Genomic DNA, 26,503 nt, shown 5'->3' with positions numbered 1-26,503 from the left:
TTGCAAGACATTTCATTACTATCCATCCAATAATGTCAAGAACTGCAAATGTTCTACTTTCCAGCAGAAACTGAGGCAAAGTCAATAAATGAAAAGTATGACAAAAAGGGCCCAAAGTGTAAGAGGCTCCTGCAGGAATGATACCTCCTGCAGTGCACTGTCCTGAGTTTGAACCTGCAGGTCAGCTGGGGGCTTTCTATGTTGAGTTTGCATGTTCGTTTTATGTCTGTGTGGCTTCTTTCTGCGTATTCGAGCTTCCTCCCACAGTCCAAATACATGTCTCGTTAACTGGTGAAACTAAATTGGCTGTAGGTGTGAACATGATCATTAATGCTTTTGGTCGTTCTGTATTGGCCCTGTGATGGACTTCAGCAAATTCTTCAGCGTGTACCCTGCCTCGTGCCCAAAGCTGTGATAGACTGAAGGCCCCCACACCCTATGTCCCTGAAATTGATACATGGTTATGAAAGGTAATAATTGGACCCTGCAGATTGTTATTTTTTTATTATCACGTCTGCTGCTGCACACTATCCTGCCAAAACAGAACCGGCTCTGCACATGCACCAGCTTCATCTCCTGGGAACACCAGGTGTTTGCACACTATTTTGTGACATTCCACATTAAAGCTTATGGGATATATATATGTCTGGCAGATATTAGTAGTTGCCCGGCACGGCACAGCATAGCTAAGAGAAGCATCGAGTTTATGATGAGAAGCTGATAAAGTCCTCTGCAAGAACAGACACCTTAAAAAGCTTCAGCTTCAGATTTTTACCCAGTCAGTTGCAGAAGAGTTTAATTTCTTTGTCTCTTTAAAGGTTAATATGAAATAGAAAATGAAAGTATATCGATAAGCTAATCATTGTAAAATACATTTGGACATAAATACACATTTTCAAAATTAACCAAAAGTATTGAAATAAAAACTGCTGAAACTTATTAATGCTGTTTTTGTTAAGGAGCATGAAAAACGAAACATCTCAGCTTTTAAACCTTATGCTATTGTCAAAATATGAAGTTGAATCAGCCTTTACTATCAGGGACCGTCAGCTTTCAGACCTTAATTTTTGAGGAACTTGGAAGGGCAAAGATTTACAACCAGATACTTCTTTGTTTGTTATTACTGTTTTTATTATTCATGAACTAATGTACACAAGTTAATGTACAATTAGACAAATCAAAAAAGAATTCCAATATGCAAGTACAAAGAAAGTTTAAGATTAAAAATATAATAAAAATGTAATATGGCGCAACATCGAGTAAGCTTATTACAGAGCCACGCACACAAGATTTTAAGACCAAAGCAAATTTAGGGTTGCAGTAAAGCTGGGCATTTCCAACAATCCAATAACCAGGCAGTTACTGTGGAAGGAAATAAAAAAAAAAATCTATTTTACATACAACTGGGAAATGCATTCAGTAATGGCAACTAAACACACACATTGAGTCTGTCAGGAGGGATTACGAGGAGATTTAATTTAGAGTGCTTTTGTCTTTGTCCATACTGAAATATGGGCGCCTTGATTACATAACCTTTCTGTAAAGTCAGGCAATCGACACCGCTCACATTAATTGAACAAAGATAATTAAAAAAAGAAAAAAGGCAAGTGTCAGAGGTTCAAAGGTCAGCGGAGGCTGTTGCACGATGCAGGCAGGGAAGAAACGAATAACTCATGTTTGAATAAATATCATTTTAAATTAAATTGTAAACATCCCGGTGGACACCTAAGCCAATTCTAACAATAACTTAATGCAGATCTTCTATTAACAGAAGGATGAGAAAACACTAATACTCCATCCTACAGAGAAACAGCCTACTGAAAACATACTGACAGTATTCTTGATCAAGATAATATAACACAAGTTTAATAGTGATGGCTCATAACAGCAGCAACAATCAGTCTGATAAAGGCGTAAAAGGAAGGCGAAGACTACTTCTTTCAGTAAAGCAGAAACAGACACAGCACATGATGGTAGCCTTGCATCAACGCGCATGCTTTCATGTAACAAAGTCACCAACCTAAAACGATACAAAGTGCGAGTGAAAGTTAAAAGCTCGTGAGTACATCTCGCTCCTGCATGCTCGTGTAGAACGGCTTCCCGAACACAAACGAGTGAAGTCCGGCCCTCAGCTTCTCAGCGAAGGCCATCACGATGTTCAGGTCTCCCTCCACCATCAGATCCAGGTCCGTCTTTAAGTTGCGCAAAGACCGAAATGGCTTCTTCCCTTTTTGCCTGCGGAGAGAGACACGGACACGTTGAAGTATAATGCAACTGTTAACCTATAAAACTCAGGGTCGGGGGACTTGCATTAGCCTTTAGTCGGGCTGCAGCTGTGCACAGGAATGCCATGCCATGATGAATTATGTATGCTGCTAAAGCACGCTACCTGAGCATAAACAGCCTTGTCAAGGCACCTGTAAAATAGTATGCCCTTAGACCTCAGGCTGTCGACGGCACCATAAACAAGACCGGTTTTATGCTTTCACACGAGCCCACAAATTATGGTTTTGCTTGCGTAGTTAGTGTCGTCTCTGGAGTGAGATATGTTTGGGCGGTTTTTATGCATTGGAAGGAGTAGGCTTCAAAATAATTCATTTGGACTCAGTTTAAGCATTTTGGACAGGAGGGGAGCAAAAATCAAAGTAATGATTTGTAGAAGCAACGGGAGTTGGGGAAGGTCAGTCAACTGTTGTGGAGCACAGAAGGAGATGAGTCAAGCCCAGATGGAGCGATGACCAGGTCACCACCGGGTGGGAGGCATGAAACAATTCAGCGAGCCTGAGGAATATGGTGGACTTTAGAGTCTCAGATGAATTGAAGGGCTTAAGAAGGCGCTTCTGGACACGAACCAGAGATGGGTAAAATAAGCCTGATGGGATCAGAGTGTGACTGGACATACAATTATGTCCCCTTTTATTTATTTATTTTCTTGACCAAGCAAAAGGGGGAGGTAATTAAAGCATATAGTGAGCATAAAGCTTCAGTACTGGTTTCAAACACGCGCTGCCTTAATTAAAGCTTTAGTATGGAACGAGGCCACCATAAGCCACCAGGTCACCTTGCAACCTGGACTAGTGTCACATTTCTGTGCCCGGGAGGTAAAAGAGATACGAGAAATTATTTTCAGGGATCAAATGGCGATCATAAAAACATCATTTAGTGTTTTGATTATGATGATGGGAGGAAAATGCAATTTCCAGAGCCCTTTCAGAGGTTTAGCTGTGGTAACCTGTGAAGGTAACGCAATGTCTGTGCACCATTTCCTCTCAAAAACATTATTCATGCACTACATAGATGGGGAAGCTGTCCTTCTGGGAGGATGCTGAAGATTTATCACGCTGTGTGGCTACAAAGTCGGCCTCTCCCCAGTTTCCTCCTTACACCTTACACATATTATAGCTGAAATTATTTTCCTCTCTTTATTAATAAATCATGTTCTTTTAAAACACATTCTGCAGAGAAAAGCCAATGCTAATATTGGAAAGGCTGGCACAAGCAAGCATTCAGTATTCTTTCTGATAAATTACTTCTTCAGCAGAAGAAAAAAGATCATATCTCTACTAACCGCCCCCAGCAGATACATATGTGCAGATGTCATAAAATTTTTTCATTCACCATTTTTCGCACTCTTGTGTGGCAGCACTTAAAATTTGTGTCTTCAAGGGTGTAAAGAGTAGTACACCGCAGGAATCTTTGGTTTCTAAATGCATAAGATGTATTCTATTCATGTTTCAGCCCTCTTTGTCACAGTTTGTTGGATCTGCATTAAAGCTCTGATGCACTATATTCAAGGAAGGGCACAAATTGCCTCAAAAGTGAATCAATCTTTTTTTTTTTTTTCCTTCAGCTGAGCTATCACAATGTAAACACATTTTACTGCTGCTTAACTACAGGACAAACATGTTGTGCTCTCCACCGCATACAGGCACACTATTTGAAGATATGGGGTAAAAATGGAAGATGGGAAGTTATTCAAACTCCTCAGTGTTTAGCAGCTTCCAAATAACCTAATTTTCAAAAAGTTGGGCCACTGTTTAAATATAAATTGAGTGAAGTAAATGTGAAGGTACCAGTTATACAGAACAACTTTCCAACTTTTCTGGAAAATAACTGGAAAAGATGAGAAATGTCTAATTCAACACTGATAATAATGTTTTATGTAAAGCAATAAGTGGCTGCTGTTTTAAAGCTGGGCCCAAAAGTGCCTCCAACAGATAACACAGTGGAGAGCTGACTGGAAAGGTGGGGAAAGAGAGCGGGGGAAGACATGTAGCAAAGGGTCGAGGATTGAAATCAAGGTCAGGCCACTGCATTTGGTCTTTGTGGCCTATGGTCGCCGGCTCATGCTGTGAGCTAAACTGGCGCCCAGTCCTCACACACTTCTACCATAGACAGTACAAACGATGTAGTACCAAGTTCTGGGTTTGAAAACTGCCTTAAACCTGCATTTTTTCAGGCCAATAGAGGGTGACTCCTCTGCTTTCCAAAAACAGCCCCCAAAATAAAACTTCAAATTGTATAAAAATCAGAAAACATTCTTGAGCTCTTTTCCTCTTTAAATATTTTCCTGATGACTTTATGCACTCAGTTATTTCAGGTCAGACTGAATAAAACATGAAGTTCATTTAGTAAATTACAGTCATTAGAAGTGTCAGAAGCAGAAGCAGTAAAAGGCTCATTGCCCCGAGGTGCAGGACCGAGTGCTACAGGAGATCTCTTCAGCCTGTGGCTATTAAGACTACTTAACTCCTCCCCATCCTGTAGGGGGGACATTTATAAACAGTTTGAAACTCATCATGTGCTCAACAGTACTTTACACTGTTTAGACAGTTTCATCTGTTCTTTACTGGATAGGTGGATTACACAATTATCTCATTTTTTCTGCTTTTTGCCATCTCTTACCTCCATCTGCTGCTAACAGCATCAATATTATGAAAAGTCTGTCACTTTCTGCCCATTTACACCACTAGCCAAGCATTTATGATACGGCACATTTTTACATTTCCACTTTTTCTTTAATCTGCCTCTTGTTTTTAATCGTCCTTTCTATTTATATTTTACAGCTTTTATTTAAAAAGGCACAAAAATTGTCCTCAGGATGAGTAAAGTTCTTATCACATTTCTTCTTATTAGCAATGTAGGGTTATCCAGAGTAGCAACTTGTCACAAGTCATTAGCCAATAAGAGCGCATTTTCACATGCAGATGCATCCTTAGTTTTAAAAACTCGTCTCACAAACAAGATGGCGACAGTGAAAATGCTCAGCTTGAAGCGTCACATCGCAGTGGATACGGCCATCTTTCAATATTTAAATGCCAAACTTTATGAGGCAGAAATAGGTGGGTTTATAGCATGGTACAAAAATACATAAATAAAAATAACGGCCTTTATATGACAACAGTAAACTATACAGGGGTTAGCTTGAAATTAAAAGGCTTAAAGATTACAGTACTAGGAGGCCTGAAAGCTTTGCGGAGCAGGGAGGCTGCCCACAGTTGTATTCGTGGCATCTTTTGGAGCATTTTTAACCAACTATCAGACAGATAATGTTGCCTATTTTCTAGTCCAAAACGTCTGTGCTCTGTGTTTGTTGAGCAAAATTTCAATTAACAGGTGTCCGTGCCATTGCTGTGCACACATACGGTTTATGGATGCTCACGCTCAAGACGCATGGGCCAACAGACCGGTCAGCAACCATCTAGCAACTACTGGTCGAGAGGCAACAATCATTACTCCTTGAGTGGTTGGCAAGTGGTTGCAACAAAACGAATTGCTAGGCATAGAGACCAGTCAGTGATCCCCTGGCTTCGGTTGCTAGCAGGTCGCCATAGTCGCCAGTAGTTTACAGGCAAGACGCTGACTTGTCTGTAAACACTAATCATATACTTGCATCACTTAGCCGCAGTTAAACTTGGAGAAAGTGCCACGCAAACTGGAAACGGAAAACATTTGCCTGCAAAGTAAAGCTTGTGCCTTGGTTGACGATATGACACAACTCATAAGTTTCCAGTCCGCAGACAAGCTTCATCTTCATTACATGCAATTCACAAACTATTGGATGATATGTCACTGCTGCTACAACCATCCTTTATACAGACTCTATGAACAAAACAGAATGGCAGATTATGAAAACAGATTACTAGTGACTATGTTATTAAAACATAATCTCCATGTTCTATCAGTCCTGGGGAAAGGATAGCAGCTGTTAAGGAAGGTTTTCTGATGTCACTAGTACAGTTTTATGTGTTAGATGTTGCGAATACACATTAGGAAGATAAGCACTCTTAGGTAGAAGGTTGCAAAATACATTATTTTGACTAGCATCTGGTATCCCCTGAAAGCTGGGGATATATATTGCTGCCTGTTGTAGAATAACAATATGCAGATGAGTTCTAGATGTAATCGCTTAAGCCAACAGCAGCAATGTTTGCGCTTTCTGCTCATGGGCAAAAGGGTGAACGTAATGCATAGTAGAAAAAAAATCCCTCCAAAAGCAGCACTTTGGGGAAAACAAGCACTCAGACCTATAGATTCCTTGGGAAATGCATCACAGCCTGCTTGTTGAGACCAGTGTGAAGGATGACTCATCTGATCACAGGAGTTTTTTTGCCTCCTGCTCAGCAGAACAGTGTCTGTATTCTTTGCACTACTTCTCCTGCAAAGAGCCAACCCCCATGTTCCCCTGACCTTATGTTCCACTCTGCGCGTTTCTTGACACACTCCTCTTCATCTTGATTTAAGTGTAGGCTTACACCTGCAGTCAGCTGAATCTGAGCTGCCTATATTCCTGTGTTTTTCAATCTAACATCACCGATAAAGGGACACTTCTCCTCCTGTATAGTTTTGGTTTAGTACTCTGAGGGTGTGGGCTCGTCGTGGTACCGTCTCTCCTCTCCCACTGTCCATCTACCCGATCATGCCCTGAGACTGGTTTCATTTGGGTCCTCACTAAAACTCATCAAATGTGTCGTAGATCCTAATTATCCACTTTCTGGTAATTTGTCCCTCCAAGCTTGCTGCACCCTCACTACTGCACAGCCAAACCCTGGAGACAACAATAACTGAAACTACTATTTTGATAACAGGGCTTTAGGGTACCTCTTGCTGTGTGCTTTATGGATGCCCAGCGGTGATGGTGGGTCAAAGCAAGGTCAGCAGCTAGAATGCAAAGTCGAATCAAAAACAATGGCTGAAAACAAGGAAATCATCAGCTCTCCTTTTGGGGATTTTCTTGAATCTTCCTGTGGTGCAGTGTCTTTGAGTGCCACATGGTAATCTCTTTTCTTATTTGGATTAAAGACTTATTAGTGACAGCTCTTACGTTTCGTCCTCGATGTACTTGAGCAGAGTGAGGGCCTTCCTGTGGAGCAGCAGCAGAAACTGGGCCAGATAGGTGCTCCGCAGGGACAGGCCTGGCTTCAGCATGAACACCTGGGTACGAGACAGGATGTCAATTAGTAGTCGGATCCGCGGCTCTGCTGGAAGAAGAGCAGAATAATACACTCCTCCCTTCCTTTGTGCTAACCTTGAGAAACAATCATGCTGTTGCTACCGTCTTGGGGGGAGATTCCTAACAACAGCAACAGCTCTAAGATGGCTCTCAGGTGAACAAATGATGGGGTGTGACCACTCCGCTTTCAAATATTTGCCGTAAAGCCAGGCACACATCTGATCTGGATTTTCTCACCAGCTATGACAGTGACTCGACCACTTTTAACTTGACAATAATACACACAGCAGTAAAATTACAACTGTGCTCTGGTGGTTGCATGCAGCCATCTGTGAGTGAAGCTATGGCATAATTGCAAAAATATCTTCTAATTGGTGATTACACAACAACCCTCTAAAAACCAGCAACTCAGTGATTAGAAAACAAGTATTAATTAATAGCATACACCGTAAATCTGCTTCAGCATCGCTTTTGCTAATTATAAGTTTGAGTCAATGACTGTTCTGTTCTGTTTTCATGCTCATGAACTGAAATGCTTGAACATTTCTATGACTCAAATCTAATTAAAACTGAACCCAATTTTTTCTGTGTTAATTGTTTATTTAAAAAAACAAAAAAAAAACCCCCAAACAAACAAAAAAAACTGTGTGTAATGTTAAATACACTGATATTTTAAGTAGATGCCATGTACAAATCTCCTACATAACAGCTGGAGAGTGAAAGCTGAATTTTCATCTCTGAGTCAGAGCTGACTGTGAGTCAAAATCAGATGACACATACCTGCAAAAACATGTGATTTATTTAAGCAATTACAGGAAAGATTTTGCAGACTGGCTCATATAACAATCAGTCACAAATGAGTTCATCTTAGGAAAGATAAAGCACGGAGCAATGTATACGGTCACCGAAAATCATTTCATACCACAGGAGCCTTTTCTTATTTGATCATTATTTCTATTTTATTTTAAATGACAGCAAAGAGAGGACTGCTTTTCTGCATTTAATTATGACATTACTAATGGGGCTACTATATCAATATGTCACGAAGACAGACATCTTTAATATCTTCATCTTAAAGCAGTTTATATATAATGAGAGATGATTTTTTTGGTTAGATTCTTACCTCAATTATAAATGACTTGACCAAAGCGTCTTTATGCATGACGTCTTGAAATATATTCCTAAGAAAAAGAGCACAGAGGTTATCGCATTAGTGCTTTTCATTTTAGAGGTTTTTAAGTATAGTGTAAGGAAGCTTCAACTTAAATGTTACATGCTTGTTTTCACACAAGCCCTGAACATTTATAGTTGTCACCAAAAGGAGCATGTAAGAATGCAAATCTGTGACGCAATGGTAGTGGGAATTAAACTGTCTTTATATTACAGAGCTGGCAGGTTCAGGCTTATATGATGCCTAACTGAGTACGTCTGTAAAAACACAACATATATGAGTATCACTTACAGGTCAGGTGTAAAGGTTTCGTCAGTGTGAATGACTGTATCTGGAGGAATGTCATCCTCGCTATCCGTCTTCCAGAGCGCGCTTAGCTCAGAACGCATGTAGCGCCGCTGGTTGTATGTGTGTTCATGGCACGGCGGCATCTGTTTCACTGTGTTGATGTCCACGTCGATGTGTGTGGTCGGGTAGGGCGAGTAGAGTACCTGGCGGAAGGGCAGAACAAAGCTGCCGGTCGAGTCCTAAGAGCGGAAAAAAGGTGAAAGAGTTGCTCCTGTTTGCACCTGTGAGCACAAAAGCTAAACTCGGTGCTTGCAAAAAATTTTATATTAGAAATTCTGATGCACATAAAAGTAAAATGCAAAACATTGGTAAAGAACAATCATATCCATAGATACAACATGCAGATCAGCTTTAATACATAATTTAACTTTTAGAAACACAGAAGCTTTAGTCGTTTTTCTCTCGGTCAGCTTCAGTAATGTATAAGATGCAGATTTTGCATTTGCTCTACAATATACATTAGCAACCCTCCATGACTTTATGACTATGATGGTTTTTGTATTTTTTTAAACTTTCTGTACATTAAAAAATGAGCACAAAACGGCTTTAAAATGTGTCTGGACGCCTTTAACTTTAATCTTTTCCATGGACTATCATAAAAGCAGATCTATTATACTCATTTCCAAGTCCTTATTTTTATTTTTAGACTTGAATAAGCTCTGCACAATTCACATTTCAAAATAATCCTCATTAATCTTATGCTAAGACTTTCTGCAGTCCCTCAGTTCATCCTCTGTCAGAAACAAACCATCGTAGCGCTTCTTTAATCGTCTTCCTTCTTTTAAAGCCAGCTTTTTCTGATTGACACAAAACAACAAATTGAAACAGCAGGTAGGTGGTACACCTGATATACCTGAGATGACCATATTTGGAATGGTCACTGACGTATAGATCCAAGAGCAGAGAAAAAGTCTAAAAAAATGAATGTTTAGAGTCTAAAACTTTAATTTTATAGCTTACAGAGAAGCTGAACCATTTCAATTATAAATGAAATATTTAAGTAAAGGCTTCTTTTTGAATATGTTCTTTCATAACCTAAAATTGTGTCTGTCACAATTATGACCAAATATGTAGCTTCTCCATGTTTTGCTTTGCATGGTCACACTGGTTGTATGTTTCAAAGCAGATGAATCTCATGCAGTGTAAAGGGAAAGTCTTATTGAATTACGTCCCTGATATGAAAAAGAAATTAGGTCAGAGCAACAAACAAGGGCGACATCAAATCAGCAGACAAAACAAAACAATAGCCAGATCCTAATTCTAACCACAGTGTACTGTATAATGAGAAAGAGCTGGTGGCTACCTTGAGCAGACCCTGAACAAACAGGCCAGTGTCATACTTGAAGGAGTCGTCGGCCCTGCAGAGGCGAGAGCACTTCCTCTCAGCCGGAGTGAGAAAGAGGCAGAGAGTCCGCACAATCTGTAAAAGACGGTCAGATTTATCAACCCACAGTCTGACTTTCTAACTAATGAGGCCTGAAGATAACCGGGTCTGATTATTTACTGAAGAATTTATGCAACAAAAGCTTTATCTTTATTTAATTGGTGTTCAGTTTGGGCCTCGAGACAAGAAACCTACAAATTAATGCATTGTGTGCTTTTGATATTCACTGGGAAAAACTGGAGCTGCTATATTTGTGCACCACTAATCTTTCTTTAAATCACATACCTGGAGATTTAAAGTGGTTTTTCAAACACACTGTATGGAGAAAGTTTTCATACTTTAAGTTTTTCACACTTTGTTTCACTTTTGAATCAATTCACTTTAAAAAAGACTCTTCTTGCCAGAATTGTTCAAGCTCACCTAGGTTGGATGATGAGTGCACAGCCATTTTCAGCACTCCCAAGAGATGCTTTTATGCTGCAGGTCAGTTTTGAAATGTAAACCTCTGCTACAGCCTGAGGGGAACTCTGGATCAGGTTTCTCTGAATTTGTCTGCCTGTGTCTTTCCTCTATCCCAACTATTCTCAACGTCCATATTTATAGAGAAACCATCCACACAATAAGACGCTCCTACCACATTTGACAATAATAATGAGGTGACGCTCAGCATCTGCACAGTTTAGTCGTCATTTCATTAAACTAGATGATTTTGTTTCTTATGGTCTCAGAATCAAGTAGTAGCTGAGCGCTACCTTCATAATGGTTTTCATTTAGTAAAGCTCTCTCTTCTCAACAAAGCACAGCCAGATCTCAGTTACAGAGATCATTAGTTTCTCGGTTACCTTCTGTTCTTTATAGTCGAGTTTGGCTCAGTGGCCAGATTTGAGAAGACTGTCATGGTCACAAACCTCTACCAATGAATAACAAAAGAATGATAGAAGCGAAAGCGCACTCGGTTCCTTTTAATATTGCAGAAACAGCCTTGTACCCCCTGAAATCTCTAAGTTGATACAATGCTTTCTCACACATCATCTTGACCTCTCTAGATAACTGCGAGCCTCCCTACTTGACTCCAATTGAGCTGTAAAAGCATCTCAAGGACGACTGATAGATTTTAGGCGTCACACCGCAATAACAGTTTTTGAAGTGTTTTGCAGAGACTGACGAGGGGAAAAAATAAAACGCAGGCTCATTTTCAGATGAGTATGAAACACAGGAAGATGAGGAAAACTTGAAAGAGTCTGAAAAGAGCAGACTTGAAGCAGTAACCCGACTGAAAATCAAAATACTGATGCGAAACTAAAAGAAGTGCAAGAGGGGCTCATTAACAAACAAACATAACAACAAGCTTCAAAACATTTAAAATTATGTAGATGCTGCGACTGTGTGGAGCCACTAATCCAGCACATTTACCTTGTTTATTTTCTCCGGGTTGCTTCCAACCACGATTGAACAGCCACACGTCTGCAGATGAGAGCTGATGGCCCTGAAACAGAGAGACAACATCATGCAGATTAGCACCAATTAGCTTCATTAGAATTCTTCTGATTAGAAACGAAAAGTTTTTAGGAATAACAACTGAGACAAAGGAACGGCATCCCTCCCCGCTAAAAATATGAGGCCTTAAACCTTTTGACTCATCGACTTCGGCTCACATTCCAGCCTTTTTGAATTGACTTGTTTGATTGCTCATAAAAAAGGATTACTTCTAAACCTGAGATTATTTCAAGTAATACACAGTGAGTGTGTTCTTTCTTAAAGCCTGAGCTATAAATATCAGATCCCAGCAAATAAGTTCCACTTTCCAGATGCTCGTGTCGTCGTCACAGGATACTGAGCTAATCCTGTTCAACTCTGAGCAATTTGGCGCTTCATTGCTAGAATGGACTTTGTAGACTCTCGACACTAAAGAGCGATTAAGCTTTTCGTCCTTTCTCAGGAGATAACTTCAGCTAAGTGAAGAGCCATTACTCATCATTTGAAGGTTGATGGGTGTTAAATGGGCATTGTTCATCATCTGTCTCCATTTGCCTGTACCGGATTGCTTACTTGTGTAGGAAATCCTCGTGGCAGCTGTCCCCGATGTCATCATCATTTAGCACCGTGTCTTTTATCTGCTCAGCAGGAGCGAAACAAATGAGTCATTTTAAAAATTGGCCTACAACAAAGACAAAAGTGCTGACGGGCATATCTGCAAGGCATTGTAATGAAAGTGGAGGGTTAAAAAAAAAAAAGACAGTGAAAGATTCTGGGGAGCTTCTTTGTACTTTTGCATTTGCATATTAAAAGGGAGCAAATGTGTTGAATCACACTGGGTGGTAATCTAGGCAGGGAGAGAACCTTGTTTAGTTAAACCTCTTGGAAAAAGAAGTCATTTGAACAAGAAAAACCACAGAAAGACAAACACTTTCCTCATGTTTTGTCAATAAATTTCACTTGCTGGAATTCAAGCTCCTTTCAGTTACTGGCAACATGATATAGGATAAAATACTACTGGCTCTGCCTTGATTTTGTTATTTAAATGTAATTTAATGATGCCAACAATGCCAACCAGTTTTTCTAATGCAAAATGAATGACATCTTTCACTGTCTCTTAGTTACTGTGCAGTTGGTATTAATAGACTGAAAAATTGTTACTTACATCTATATCTTCTTGTACACTATGTGTCTTCATAGAGGTCAGCAGCTCCATGATTGGGACAATTTCTAAGCTCAGCACTGAGATGATATTGTAACCCTAAAATTAACAGAAAAAAAAGGAGAGAAATGAACAAGAAGTATCCAACCTACATAGAAAGACACACAAGGTTAAAAATCTGACCAGATTTTGACTGCTTTTAGCACTTTATCAGTGCATTCAGTATTCCAGGAAACCTCAAAGCTCTAAAAACAGCAAGTGCATCAGCCAAAAGAAAGGTCCAACCAACTGAATGTTTACTCCAGTGATGCATTTTAAAGCCGTTTTTTTTCCTCTCCCAGTTACTGGTGTGTTAAATCATTCTATCCAACGCTATTATTACTTGTTCACTAGCTTCCCCTGTAGGATCCCTCAGACCTAATTAACTAAGCAACCCCTCTGTGTTTGGAGGATACAATTTTATTATTCTGGCAATGTTACTGAAATCCCAAATGGGTACAACAAATGTGACAGATAAGTTAATACTCCTTTAAATGTAATAATTAAAGCTGAAAGGCAGGTTTTATGCGTATAAAGAATAATAATTTGCCTATTCTTCAGTGCACACTAAGGCCAAATGCCTGTAAGTCAAGGCTACCTTCTGCATCCAAATGCGTCCCTTGCGGATAACGTGCTTCAGCCTCTCCACACAGATGGTGTGCAGGGGGAGGTAGAAGGACAGCTCTGTTTGAGGCAGAATAATGGACAAGGCACATGTGTTCTTGTCCCCCTTGAGCTCGCCATCAAAGATGAGAGACACGATGATGACGCCCTTTTCTGCCAGCACAAAGAACTTCACGTCCACGGCACCGCACTCTGCGCTACGCAGAATCTCTCCATTGAGTGTGTGATTAGCCAAAAATGTTACTTCTCCATCGCTGAGGAACATCAACTGGTCACCCTTTGGTACCCAGATGTGGCGCACCCGTGGTCCCAGAATATTGTCCCAGTAGGCAAAGGTGGCAGCCAGGAGCGGGCATTCTCCCTCTACCGCTACTTCAGACTTTGCCACAGCAGGTGATTGAGGTGGACAGCCGGAAGACATTGGGACAGGTCTTCAAGGATCACTTATAATTAACCTGAAACATAGAAACCCCTTTGTTTATGTTACAAGTACAGGACAAAAAAAAAGTGTGAGTGGAAATGAAACTGATTTGTTTGCACTTCACAGACCAGCCCCAAAGCAACTTCTGCTTCTCTGACCAATGTCGAAAGTAAAAAGATGTTTTCTACAGGCATTCATGAAAACAGTAAAAAGAAGGGGTCATTTCATATTCAGATTTCTGGCAGACTACACACACGTTACAAGCTCACTCAAAAAAAGCCTCTGAGACTTCCTGGTCTTCTGTGAAGTTCGGATTGTACAGCTTGCACTTGGATTTAATTTCAGAGAAAACATTCGTTCTCATCATTTCCATCCCCCACTGATTACAGGTCAGGTGAAATATAGCCAACTTATCCCACCAAATAAAGAATTATATTGATTACAGGCACGCCGAATTTACAAGAAATGTCAGCTTATTCGAGGCTTGAGGTTATTACTTTGCCAGATAGTTGTACATTTCAACAGCATAAAAGCTTTTAAAACAGAGTTTGGCGTCTAATAGTTACAGCAATTTAAAAAGAACGTAAACAACCTTATACTTCAGACGCACATATTGTAATCTCCACGTAAATTTTGACTGGAAGTTAATATGTGTAACTTTAAGAATAAGAGCGTAAGAAACGAAATGCAGGTAGTGTTTATTCGATTATAGGCTAACTAAAGCTAACCCGCTAACTAGCGTGAGCCAACGACATCAATACAACTTACTTTTTCGGTGTTTTGGATGTTGAAAACGCCACACCACAGCGGTTCCAGAAGATAGAGGTTCAGTGTTAATGAAAAGTCATTGCATTTTTGCCTGTTGGTGCCATAGCTTACATTAACTACGATTAGCCAGTTGCAGCTTGGCTGCAATTTTGTTATGATCGTTAGCACACTTCCTACTACGTCAGGCTTACGTCATTGGTAGGGGTAAACGACGACCTCTAGCGACCGGTACATGGCAGTGTACAGCGAGTCAATGATGTCATTTTTATTCCAGGCTGCTACCTTCAGAAAATGAGTTATTTTAATTCATTTACATGGAGCCTGGTCATACAAATGGATGTAGCTGCGGGCCCCACACATTGTGTTTGCCTTTTAATTTCATCCTCCAAGGCTAATGCTGACTATAAATAATGGTTACTGACTCCTTCTTTTCTCCCTTTCATTATACATGTGTGAACTGCACAATATCTTCTAGCTGCAGAACCCCACAAGCTGAACTGGCGATGTTAACATTGCTGTATTATTTATTTTAAACATCCTCATTCTTTGTTTGCTTTCAGAGCAGGCTAAAAAATCTGAGGTTCTCTTCTTCAAACAACCAGAGACCAGTTTTCCAGTTAACCCCTCCCTATCACAGGAATCTGTTTGAATGCTGTACAACCAAGATACCTTCACACTTAATCCTTGTCTGTAAGCACACAAATTTACAATATTATTCCAAATGGTCTTTGCACGACTCTAATGGGACAACTGATGCTGGCTCTAAATGGCTCTTAGGATACTGAATTGCTCCTGAAAACAGTCAGCACTAATTACAATTCCAACTAAGGATTAAAATGCTATGGCCGTATCACCATCTAACCATATGCATTCCTCTATCTTACTTGGGCTAGTAATAGTTTTCATACTCTGTGTCCACCTCAGTCAGACTATTTTCAGTTGCTTGTGTGGCCTCTTGTTTTCTGTTGCAATTCAGGAGTGCAAATCTCAGAGGGTACACTAGTAATAGGCAAACTACAAATAGTAAGCAGCTGTCTTCATCCAAGCCTAATCCTATAATAAACCTCCCTTACATTATACTGTAGTGTCCCAATGCACAGTGAAAACCCGAAAGTAAACAGTCTGATAAATTTTAAGTCACAACAGATCGATAGAGGAGTGGATCACAAGTGTTTTACCTCATAACCATTGGCCTCTCTAATTGCTCTAGTTTGTCTATCGAGCTTTTCTGCACTGGCTTGCACCTTTCAAAGTCAAGCTGTTCCCTGTCCTGAAGGGAATAGCTTGACAGGGAATAGTTTAGTCATTATAGTCCAATAATTGTGAGGTTACAGTGAAAAGAAGAAGAGTTTAGGTTGTAACATCAAACATGAAAATCCTTGCTGCAATCCAAACACCCCTCTCTAAACATCTGAACAGTGTTAAGCTCAATTAACACTGTTCATTTTTTAAACGTCTTAGAAGTCAGTGGAACTACACAGATCAATTGTCTTCAAGCTGTCATTTTCCTTGTTCTTTCTGACTAAAACGAATACCTTGTGGTCACAAAACAAGGCTATTACAGCAGCATTTGGAGAAAGCAGCTACAGTTTTTGGCCATTTTGGTGTCCTATTATTTTCCACTACATAGAATTTTAATAAACATTAGGTAAAACTAAAAACACACTTTATTTTATTGCTGATGAAAGTCAACAGAATTGTTTGCAGCCATGTTTCTGTTACAATTTATCTGATTTTGCCAGAGTTAAGACCCACCGTCGTGACTGTATTACCCTCTAGCTGGAATAAATTTGTATAGCATATACGCAAACTGGCCCTAATAATATTGAATATTATTTCAGTGAAGTCAGTTTCTTTCTGTTGTGGCCCGCCACAGCATTTCTCTCTGTGTGCAGTAAGCCTATCGCTGAGAGTCCCTTTTTCTATGGAGCTCAACAACAGCGGACTTGGACAATGTGTGGACAGTCAGCCAAGCAGTCAGCTTAAAAAAAAAGAAGAAAAAAGTTGGCTCCAGCTGAAGTTTTCAAGGTCACTGACCATCAACAGCCTTTCCAAATTGTGTCCCCCCTGGCTGCTCTACTGATGAGATTTCAGTCTGTGAAAAGCATTGCAGCAACAGCTCCTGTCTAAGTCTGAGCAACAGTCCCCTCTTTTCATTTTTCACAGACAAAATTCTCAATGATTATTAGCTGTACATGTGTAGTTTTCATTTTAATATTGATACAAAATCTTTTTTTGTCCATAAATGAAACTAGTGTTATCAGAACATCTTCTATTGTGATGATGAACCTGTGAGGTTAAGAGCCGCCTTCATTTTTGACCCTAATTATGCCTAATTAAAAGGATGCTAATGCACTGTACTTCAGCACCGTGCTTTACATAGAAGAGCCTCAGGATCTTCTCCCTTCATGTTATAATTCTTTTAATCTTCAAACTATGTGAAGGTTCTTGGGGAAATGTTTGGCTTTTTATGTCTCCCACAAAAGCCTTTCTTATTACCACTTGCCAGCCACCTTCTGTGATGATGGTACATATTAGATTTAGCTTTTTATGTGTTTTCTGATTGTAGCCCTTGCAGTGATGCAAACAGGCACTCTAACTACCCAAAAATATTACTTTGCTACTTGCAGGTTTTCTTACACCAGGATCAAGGTTTGGAAAATTGTGTTTGTCGCCCACATTGCTCCTCTAGGAGGTGTTACATCCCAGCTGCTTCAGATTCAGCATTGATTTCACATTTGATCCTCATTACACTAAGTGTGCAGATGTAAGACAATAACTCTCTGCCTACGATATTTTGTAAAGAAACTAGATTACCATTAATGTTAAAATTTGTCCTTCTGTCTAAGCATTGATCTGGTTATATGTCAGCTGAGTTTTAAAGGAAAACCTTCAATAGAGTTAGAAAATTAATTGGTTTCCTGAGCAGAATTAGCTGAGAAGATTTAATACCAATCTATTACACTTGTAACAGACATTAGCATAGCATTGGATCGCTGAAATATGCCGAACCTGCCCAATAGTTTAAAAAAACATGTTACTTTTGGTGTTAACTTTGTAAAAAGAGAAAGAGATGTAAAAATTACACATTTAATTATTATCTGATCAGATGACTGATGTTTTCCAGAGAAATTAAAACATTCAGTTATTTATGTGAAGGCTAATGCTAACAAAAATGAGACTAAAGCTGATTTTTGGCAAAATTTTTTATATATCCATAAAATAAAAAGCATATAGCCTGCACTTCTAATAGTGTATTATTACTATAATTAAATAAGGTTAGGATACTTTGTATCAATATTTTGAGTATAAATTCAGAAGAATCACATGGTAATGGTTGGGAAATCGCAGGCTGTATACCGTGCTGCCTTACATCAATTTTTTTCCACATATCCAGGAGATATAAATATTATCCTGCAGTTAATACTGTATCCACAGCACTCTATTGTTTCCAGTTGTATACCTACTGAACAGCCACTTGGTTAGGTCTCATGCAAGGGCTTAACCAATCTTATATGTCTATGAAAACAGCATTTTACCATCTTCCTCAGTTTTCCTGCTTTTGCAAGAACTAGCGCTTTGTCAGTGTAGACTGTGTTGTCTTTTGACAGTAGAAAGGCTTTATTTGAAGTTTTACACGCCTCCTCTTTCATCTTAGCTCATCACTCAACTTGGCGAGCAGACTTTTTAGGCAGTAGCGCTGTCGTCTTCAGCTGTCATTTGATCCGTATGTGCCCTAATGAGTAAGAGGCAAATGCGTCTGTGATGCCTTTCCCCTCCATCACACCTCAGTTTAACGAGTGTGAAAAAAAAAAATCACCAGTCAATTATCTAAATGTGTCATAATAAACTCACAACATGGACCACTCTATTTCACAGTTTCACACATTATTAGCAGCAAAGTTGTTTATCCAACCGTTCAAAATGCTCTGACCCTTGTGCTGATGATAGTGTGAGCATCCCACATTTGACCGGGCATTTATTTAAAGATAAAGCGCCACTACATTAATCATTATGAACATAAAGGCAGGTGAAAAAAATGAAGGCAAAACAAACAAGTAAGGTCACTGAAAACCAGTTGAGAGCTACACACCATTTTTCAAATCATATTCCCTCCGTTTGTGTTTCAGCGATGGTGGTGGAAAGCAAAGTCTCTCTAAAATGCTGGCCCAAAATCTCCAATTCAACTCAGTTAAAATGTGATCACTGTAAAGGCTGTAGGATGTGAATCACATTGTTTTTGTACTATAGAACTACTCACTGGCACCTCGCACGCTGTGAATGGGGGCATTGTCATCCTGGACGAGATCACTCCCATCAGGAAAGAAATCTGATAAATGTGATAATGTGATTTGCACTGATGCTTCCCGCCAGGTTCAGACTGCACATTGTCCTGATCTCAAAGACATAGGGCACTGGCTTTGGATTGGGACCAAAAATGGATGTCATGCACAACAGTCGGTCATTTGATATCATAAAGAGTGTAATGGATGAAAATCACTTCATTCTGACAGCAAGACTAGCGTTTTAGATTTTTTCCCCAAGTTTTTGCAGTGGTTGGATCCCTTTTGTGAGGTGACCCAGTAACTGTGTACAACTGTAGACATGACTATGTATGAATTTAAAATGAGGGACAGTAGACAGACAGTATATATGTGATAGAGACCTCTTCAGTTGCCAGAGTACTCTAGAACCAAGTCTCATCTTAGTAGCCCTCTTGAAATGCCTCCTAGTACGTTTTAAAGGAGTTACATTTTATTTTGCATTTGCATCAATATAAAACAGACACTTTTTTAAGGTACATGTGTTCAAATATCACATCAGTCAATTTATGTGGCAGCAATTTAATGCATGTAGATATGGTCAAAGTATCCTGTTGAAGTTCGAAATGGTGAAAAAAGGTGATTTAAGTGACTTTAAATGTGGCATGGTTATTGGTGCAAAATAGGCTATGGCTGGTCTGAGTATCTGAGAAACTGTTGATCTACTGGGATTTGCAACCTCTGGGGTTTACTGAGAATGAAATATCCATTGAGCAGCCGTTGTCTCGAGGGGAAAGCCTTGTTGATGGCAGAGGTCTGAGGAGAATGGCCAGTGTTTTTTGAACTGATAGAAGTGCAACAGTCACTCAAATAACCACCTTACAACCAAGGTTTCCCAAAGAGCATCTTGGAACACACAGCACATCAAGCCTTGAAGCAGATGAGCTACTGCAGCAGAAGACCACAGCGGGAGCCACTGCTGTCAGCTAAGAACAGGAAACCGAAGCTACAGTTCACACACGCTTACTAAAATTTGACGGCAAAAGATTGTAAAAATGTTGCCAGCTGTTATGAGTCATGATTTCTGGTGCATCATTCAGATGATATGGTCAGAAATTGTGCAAACAAAATAAAAGCTCTGATCCATCCTGCTTTGTGTCAATAGTTGAGGCTATCCCCGCCCATCCCTTTATGAACACAGTGTGCCCATGTTCTCACGGTCGCTTTCAGCAGGATAATGAATCATATTAAAAAAATCATTAAAAACCAGACCAGTTTCTTGAGCATGACAGAAAGTTCAGATGGTGTCCACAATCACCAGATCTCAAACAGAACACCACTGAGATGTCTTTTTAACTGCAGCCTCCTTTAAAAAGGTCTTGTGAAAACACTAAATAGAGCATTATATTTTCACTCTCATTTTAAATGTAAACAAATGACATCTACTTACTGTCAAGTGAGCCTTAAGGTAAAAGTGTTCATTTTCTAGCCTTGATGGAGGTAATCTAGTCTCTTAATGGCGTCTCAGTAAGTCACTGTTAGGCACAATAAATACCTCATTAATTGAGGACTTACCATAACTGAGGAATGATCAGTTCTAAAGCTCTGAGGTTATGGGGGTCTGTGGTTGTGTCTGTGTATCTGTGGTTCACTTCATTAGTGTCACTGTTTTTGCTCAGGGAGACGTGATTGAGAGTAGTGACAGCACAGCATCTCTTTTCATTTGACATTAGACAGACAGATGGGCTCCTGTTGCTGTCCGGGCTGGCAGCCTGATGCCGACCGCCAGCATCCATCAGGATCGGTTTAACATCAGCCCTTTCCTCGCTAACCTATATGGCCATGAGAAATGGGCCAAAACTGCCCTCAGAGCAGCCTCTGGGGCCTCCATGAATCCCAGCTTTCCTAATTCTGAAACCCAGCTCTTCTATCTTTCCCTGAGATGTACTGGGTTAAAAAAAAATATGGAAAAAAAATATGTACATATTTAGTGAATTTAGTGTTGTGCACAGTGACATATATCTGATCAGATAACATGAAACACTGACACGAACAGACATTGCAACTATGGGCAGAAGAAGAAAAATAACAGGGATGAATCACACGGGTTTGACCACGAGGATCTGTTATATTTATTAAAGGGTGACCCTGTCAATTCATATTACTTTTCAATTTTTTAAAAAAAAGAGCAAAGTATGGACAGGCTGCTGGGCTATAATAAGCACAATCTCTTTGTATGGTTTCAATGCAGGCTCCAGGTTTGAAACAAGACAACAACAACGATCTGTGTTGCGATTCAAAAGAGGGAACTTCAAAGAGACTCATTTTCTCTTGCCCAGCTGCACTGTGGCTCGCTGCCACAGGCCAATCGTTATAATGAGTCTGAAAAAAAAGAAGCATTCTGGAATAGACAGCTAGGCAGACTCGCACTGCAAGCTACTGTACAGTGTCTCAAACTGATCATCAGATGCTATGATTAACAAAACACAGGGGCTTTAAATACTGCCAGTAATAACCACATTAATAATAGGCTGCAAAATGTCACGTGAACATCAAATTTTTAACAGCTAAAGAAAATGAGCTTGTTTAGACAATGTTTGCAAGTAAAATCTTTTCTGTTCTTTCTTGGTATAACAAGATGTTTGATTTATGAGAAATTAACATAGTGTGAAGATAAGAAAAAGCTCCAATGGTGTCTCTTTGGGAAGATTCGCAGCCGTTTATGAGAAACAAAATGACGATGATGTGTTGTAGCTGGAGAGGAAAGGGTGTAGCAATAAATGTGGAATATTATCAAGGAAAATCATTTCAAGAGTCTGGGAAGCTTCACGGGACTGGACTAAGGCTAGAGTCAGTGCATCAAGAGCCACCATGCAAAGACGTCTACACAAAAGATGCTACAGCTGTTACATTCCTAATATTGAGGCACTGCTGAGCCAGAGAGAACATCGCAAGTCCAAAGTTCTTTTCCAGATTAAAAGCAAATTTTGCATTTTATTAGGAACTCAAGGTCCTGGAGTGTGGAGAGGCACAGAGTCCAAGGTGTTTGAAGTACAGGGTGAAGATTCTGCAGTCTGCAGTGATTTGGGATGCCGTGTCATCTGCTGGTGTTACTGGTGCATCAGTGTTTTATCACGTACATCACAGCGTCTACCAGGAGATTTTAGAGCACTTTATGCTCCCATCTGCTGAAAGCTTGCCAACAATACTACCAAATAGTTTGACCAACTAATAATGTTACTAGGCTTGATTGGCCAGCCAACCCGCTTGATCTGGACCCCGCAGGGAATTAGGTATTCTCAAGAGGAAGATCAGAACCTCCCAACCCCAAAATACAGATGAGATGAAGGCCACTATCAAATCAATAACCCCCCAGCACTGCTGCAAGATGCCTCCATGGCTGATGCGGTAACTCATGATGAGGGAACCTCAACCAAGCACCGACTGTATAAATAAACATACTTTTCAGAGGTTACAGATTTCTGTGTAATCCCTTTTTTGGTAATAATTTGAGACTCTTAATTTGTACTTTCATCAATTATAAGTTATTAGAATCAAAATTAAACAAAAAAGCTTGAGTTATTTGACTAATGTGTAATGCACATACATTTTAAAAAAATTTACTATTTGGATTAAATAACCAACATAACTTTTTTTTTTTTTAAATGCAGTCGTAAACAGAGGCAGATCTACTGGTGGTATGGGGTTGCACATGCCACCCTAAATTAATCTCTTGCCTCCCCCATCATGACACACAGCTCTCCCCTACTTTTTTTCCTTCTTTTTCTGCCTGTCCCGTTTGGATCTTTAGCCATCAGAACTGTTGTCTGAAGGCTAAGAAAGATGCCTAGTGGATTTACTTTACCAAGTGGATCATCATGGAGTTGCCATATCGGCCCATTTATCGACCTTTATTATAATTATGTATTTCTTTTCTTTTCTGTTGTTACAGACGGGACAGACATGACTGGGGAATAGGACAGGGAGAAAGAAAGAATGAAAGAAAGAGAGGGAGAGAAAGAAAAATAGAGGGGAGAAGAGACGGTGAGAAAGGGTGGAAGAGGAAAAAAAAAACCCAAAACAAAACCCTGGATCACCTGTATGGAGATAAGAAAACAAAACAGAAGAGAAAACAAACAAAAAAGAGCAACAATAAATACAACACCATCACAATAAACTAGCTCCCCAAACATACTCTATATTCCAGGTCCAAGTACCCTCGTCCCCAGAGGGGCAAACCGATGTAACCCTTCTCTCCGGGGTGAAGGCAAGCAGACTGTCCCCTTATCTGCAGTAGCGCTCCCCTACTTTTAACTTTTATAGGTTAAAAGCATCAGCAGTACTGTCTCTGTATTTACTTGGTATTGGCTCACTACCAACATTTACAGTATTGCACCCACTACAAGGGAAGGCAAGAAACAAAAGCAGGAAGTAAAATCTCAATAAGGCTCATTGGAAAACTAACTTTCAGAGTAAAACAGGAAGTCACCAAATGACAAATTAAGATGGTCCAGACAATGAACACAGAAAGCTCATGTATTATAGTATGAAAATAGAGAATAGAGAGACAGCTGAAATCTTTAAATAGACAAATATTGAAAGCAGCTGAACTGCCAGTTAAAAATTAAGTGTAAAAAACAAGAACACTGCTTCTACTAATAATAAAGTAAATGTTAGTATGAATCAAGTATTGGTATTACTGGAAAAACGGAAAAAACGCTGAAGTGATCATGTTATGCTAAATTCAAACAAAAATGAAAAGCACTAGCATATTTACCTAAAATTCAAATGATGAAAGACGATAAAATGTCGACAAAGTCTGGATAATAAATCTGAGCTCAAGGCTTCTGTTAATGTGAAAGCCTTTAAAGAAAATTTGTTCCACTTCAGGTGAATAAAAGTGAATTTCACCAAAAGTTTGCTGAAGTGTAAACATTGAAAGTTGTTGGAAGTGCAATTTATATAAAAAGTTATGGAGAGGTTTGACAGGCATTCATTTCTGACATCATCTTGCTATGATAAGCTTGATTTCACTCGTGATATTCTGCCAGAACTTCCAAAACATTGAATGAGATCAATACAAAGGCCAGCACCAGAAAAGTATTTAGAAGAACCAAATCAATAAGTGTTTCTCTAAATGGCAACTTCTGAGATGAATTACACTTTAAGACGTGTCGGGCAAATTCAGGGGGTTAAAATTAAAAGCCTTGAACAGCTTGTGTACCTCTTTGATTTTAAATGCATCACTTCAGGTTTGATTGATTTGCTTCAAAATGTATTCACAGATATTTACTGCGGGGGGAAAGATTTTTATGAATCTTATCTTTGCTGCACTTTTGTCTGGCATAAAGGCAGCTCCCTCTTCTCCATGTTTGTGCTGGGATTTCATGCCTCGCATGTGCTCATTAAGCTTTATTTGTCATGCCGCGAGCTGTGAGCCCTTTAAACACCTGCCCCTTGCTCTACCATTTTGCTGTGATCACACAATTTGTGATTGGGCAGGCTCAGTTACAAACATGCATTTGCGTAGGAGTTGACCGACTGCTGCTTACATGCTTATTCTGTCTCACTGGGTGGTGGGATGATGCATGATGTGAAGGGCATGTATGTGCCTCTTAAAGCAGATTTTGAAGCTCTCTTCTCTGACCGTTAATCTCCAACCCAGCAGCAGCAATAGGAAACTGGAAATGAACCTTCTTCCTGTGGCTAGTTCCTTTAGGGTTTGCCACAGTGGATCATCTGCCTCCATCTCAAATCAAATCAAATCAAATCACTTTTATTGTCACATCACATGTGCAGGTACATTGGTACAGCACATGTGAGTGAAATTCTTGTGTGCGAGCTTCACAAGCAACAGAGTTGTGCAAAATACAAGAATGTAAACAAGCAAAATACAAGAATGGCTACATCTGAAACTAATAAATATATTAAATATTAATAGTATATGCATTTCTGGATGTGTATACTAAATATTTTTCTACGGTGTGTGTGTGTGTGTGTGTGTGTGTGTGTGTGTGTGTGTGTACACATATTTTACAAATTAAATAGAGTAAACAATAAATAAAATATATAAAAATATACAGAGTTGAGACATGTGCAAAACAGTGGCATTACTGTACAGTATGGAGTGCATAATGTTAAAGTTCCAGTAGTGAAGCTGAGGTGTCTATGACGTGTTCAGCAGTCTGATGGCCTGGTGGAAAAAGCTGTCTCTCAGTCTGCTGGTACGGGACCGGATGCTGCAGAACCTCCTTCCTGATGGAAGTAGTCTGAACAGTTTATGGCTGGGGTGACTGGAGTCCTTGATGATCCTCCCCGCTTTCCTCAGGCACGCTTCCTGTAGATGTCTTGGAGGGAGGGAAGCTCACCTCCAATTATCCGTTCAGAGCACCGCACTACTCGCTGGAGAGCTTTGCAGTTGTAGGCGGTGCTGTTGCCATACCAGGTGGTGATGCATCCAGTGAGGATGCTCTCAATGGCACAGTGATAGAAGGTCCTGAGGATGCGGGGGCTCATGCCGAATCTTTTCAGTCTCCTGAGAAAGAAGAGGCGCTGCTGCGCCTTCTTCACTGTTTTGTTTGTGTGTACTGACCACGTAAGATCCTCAGCCAGATGTACACCAAGGAACCGGAAGCTGCTCACTCTCTCCACAGCAGCGCCGTTGATGGTGATGGGGGTGTGTACTTCTCTGCACCTCCGGAAGTCCACTATCAACTCCTTTGTCTTTGCGACGTTGAGGGTGAGATGGTTGTCTTGACACCATCTCATCCTGTTCTTCTGCATGTCCTCCTTGATTACATCCATGAACCTCCTCTGTGGTCTTCCTCTTTTCCTTCAGTTGGCAGCCATTGAGCACTCTGTCTCCAAACGGATAAACCTGAGCTGTCCATCTGAAATATTCCTTTCTAATCTTATTAAAACTGGCCATGAATGATTGCAAATTTATAGTACCAAAAATTTAATGGGAAATATTTTGTGTTCTTCAGTACTTTAACCAACTTTCTCTCTTTCATGTTGCTTTTAATATAGCTTCCTGTGACACCCAGAGCTCAGTAACAAAGCACTGTTTCCCAGTTCAACACGTCTATACTTGAAAATCTATCTTAGCTGCACCCTTCCTGAATATACTGCTTCTCCTTGCACCCTTTCAAGGGTGTTTGTCCCATGCAGATTTTCTGGGGTCAAGACCAAAGTTTCCCCAATGGCTTTGAACTTGTTCCCAATTCCCTCTAAGTGGCAGTGGCACTTGGAGTTGCTTTTCTCAGAAAGAATACCTCAGCAGTAGAGCATAAACAGAACTGACAACAATAGCAGCATTCGACTGTTGTGTATAATGCACTAGGTAGACACAGAATTGCGTATCTTTTGGATAATTATACATCCCCTACTTCACTT

The 26,503-nt window shown here is 40.0% G+C and overlaps 1 protein-coding gene across 1 annotated transcript; it reads right to left on the bottom strand.

The window, feature by feature from the left end:
- Window positions 1-1,109: 1,109 nt before the first annotated feature.
- On the bottom strand, window positions 1,110-15,047 carry c9orf72 (C9orf72-SMCR8 complex subunit). The gene is made up of 10 exons (XM_005947537.2): window positions 14,847-15,047; window positions 13,632-14,112; window positions 12,998-13,093; window positions 12,406-12,470; window positions 11,770-11,842; window positions 10,276-10,392; window positions 8,916-9,151; window positions 8,577-8,634; window positions 7,325-7,434; window positions 1,110-2,235 (listed from the first exon to the last, which is right to left on the bottom strand). The coding sequence occupies exons 2-10, from the start codon at window positions 14,076-14,078 to the stop codon at window positions 2,049-2,051; spliced, it is 1,389 nt and encodes a 462-aa protein (XP_005947599.1). The 5' UTR covers window positions 14,079-14,112; window positions 14,847-15,047; the 3' UTR covers window positions 1,110-2,048.
- Between the last annotated feature and the right edge of the window lie 11,456 nt (window positions 15,048-26,503).

Source organism: Haplochromis burtoni, unplaced genomic scaffold, assembly GCF_018398535.1.
Source record: "Haplochromis burtoni strain Fernald_Lab_line unplaced genomic scaffold, NCSU_Asbu1 Contig_523, whole genome shotgun sequence".
Lineage (NCBI taxonomy): Eukaryota > Metazoa > Chordata > Actinopteri > Cichliformes > Cichlidae > Haplochromis > Haplochromis burtoni.
Note: the sequence above shows the minus strand (reverse complement) of the source record. Positions and strands in the feature narration are given on the sequence as shown.

Coding starts and splice junctions, on each gene's coding strand:
- c9orf72 (XM_005947537.2), bottom strand. CDS start 14,078: ATGTCTTCCGGCTGTCCACCTCAATCACCTGCTGTGGCAAAGTCTGAA. Junction 11,843..12,405: donor CACGAGGATTTCCTACACAA/GTAAGCAATCCG, acceptor TCTCTGTTTCAG/GGCCATCAGCTCTCATCTGC. Junction 10,393..11,769: donor ACCCGGAGAAAATAAACAAG/GTAAATGTGCTG, acceptor CGTCTTTTACAG/ATTGTGCGGACTCTCTGCCT.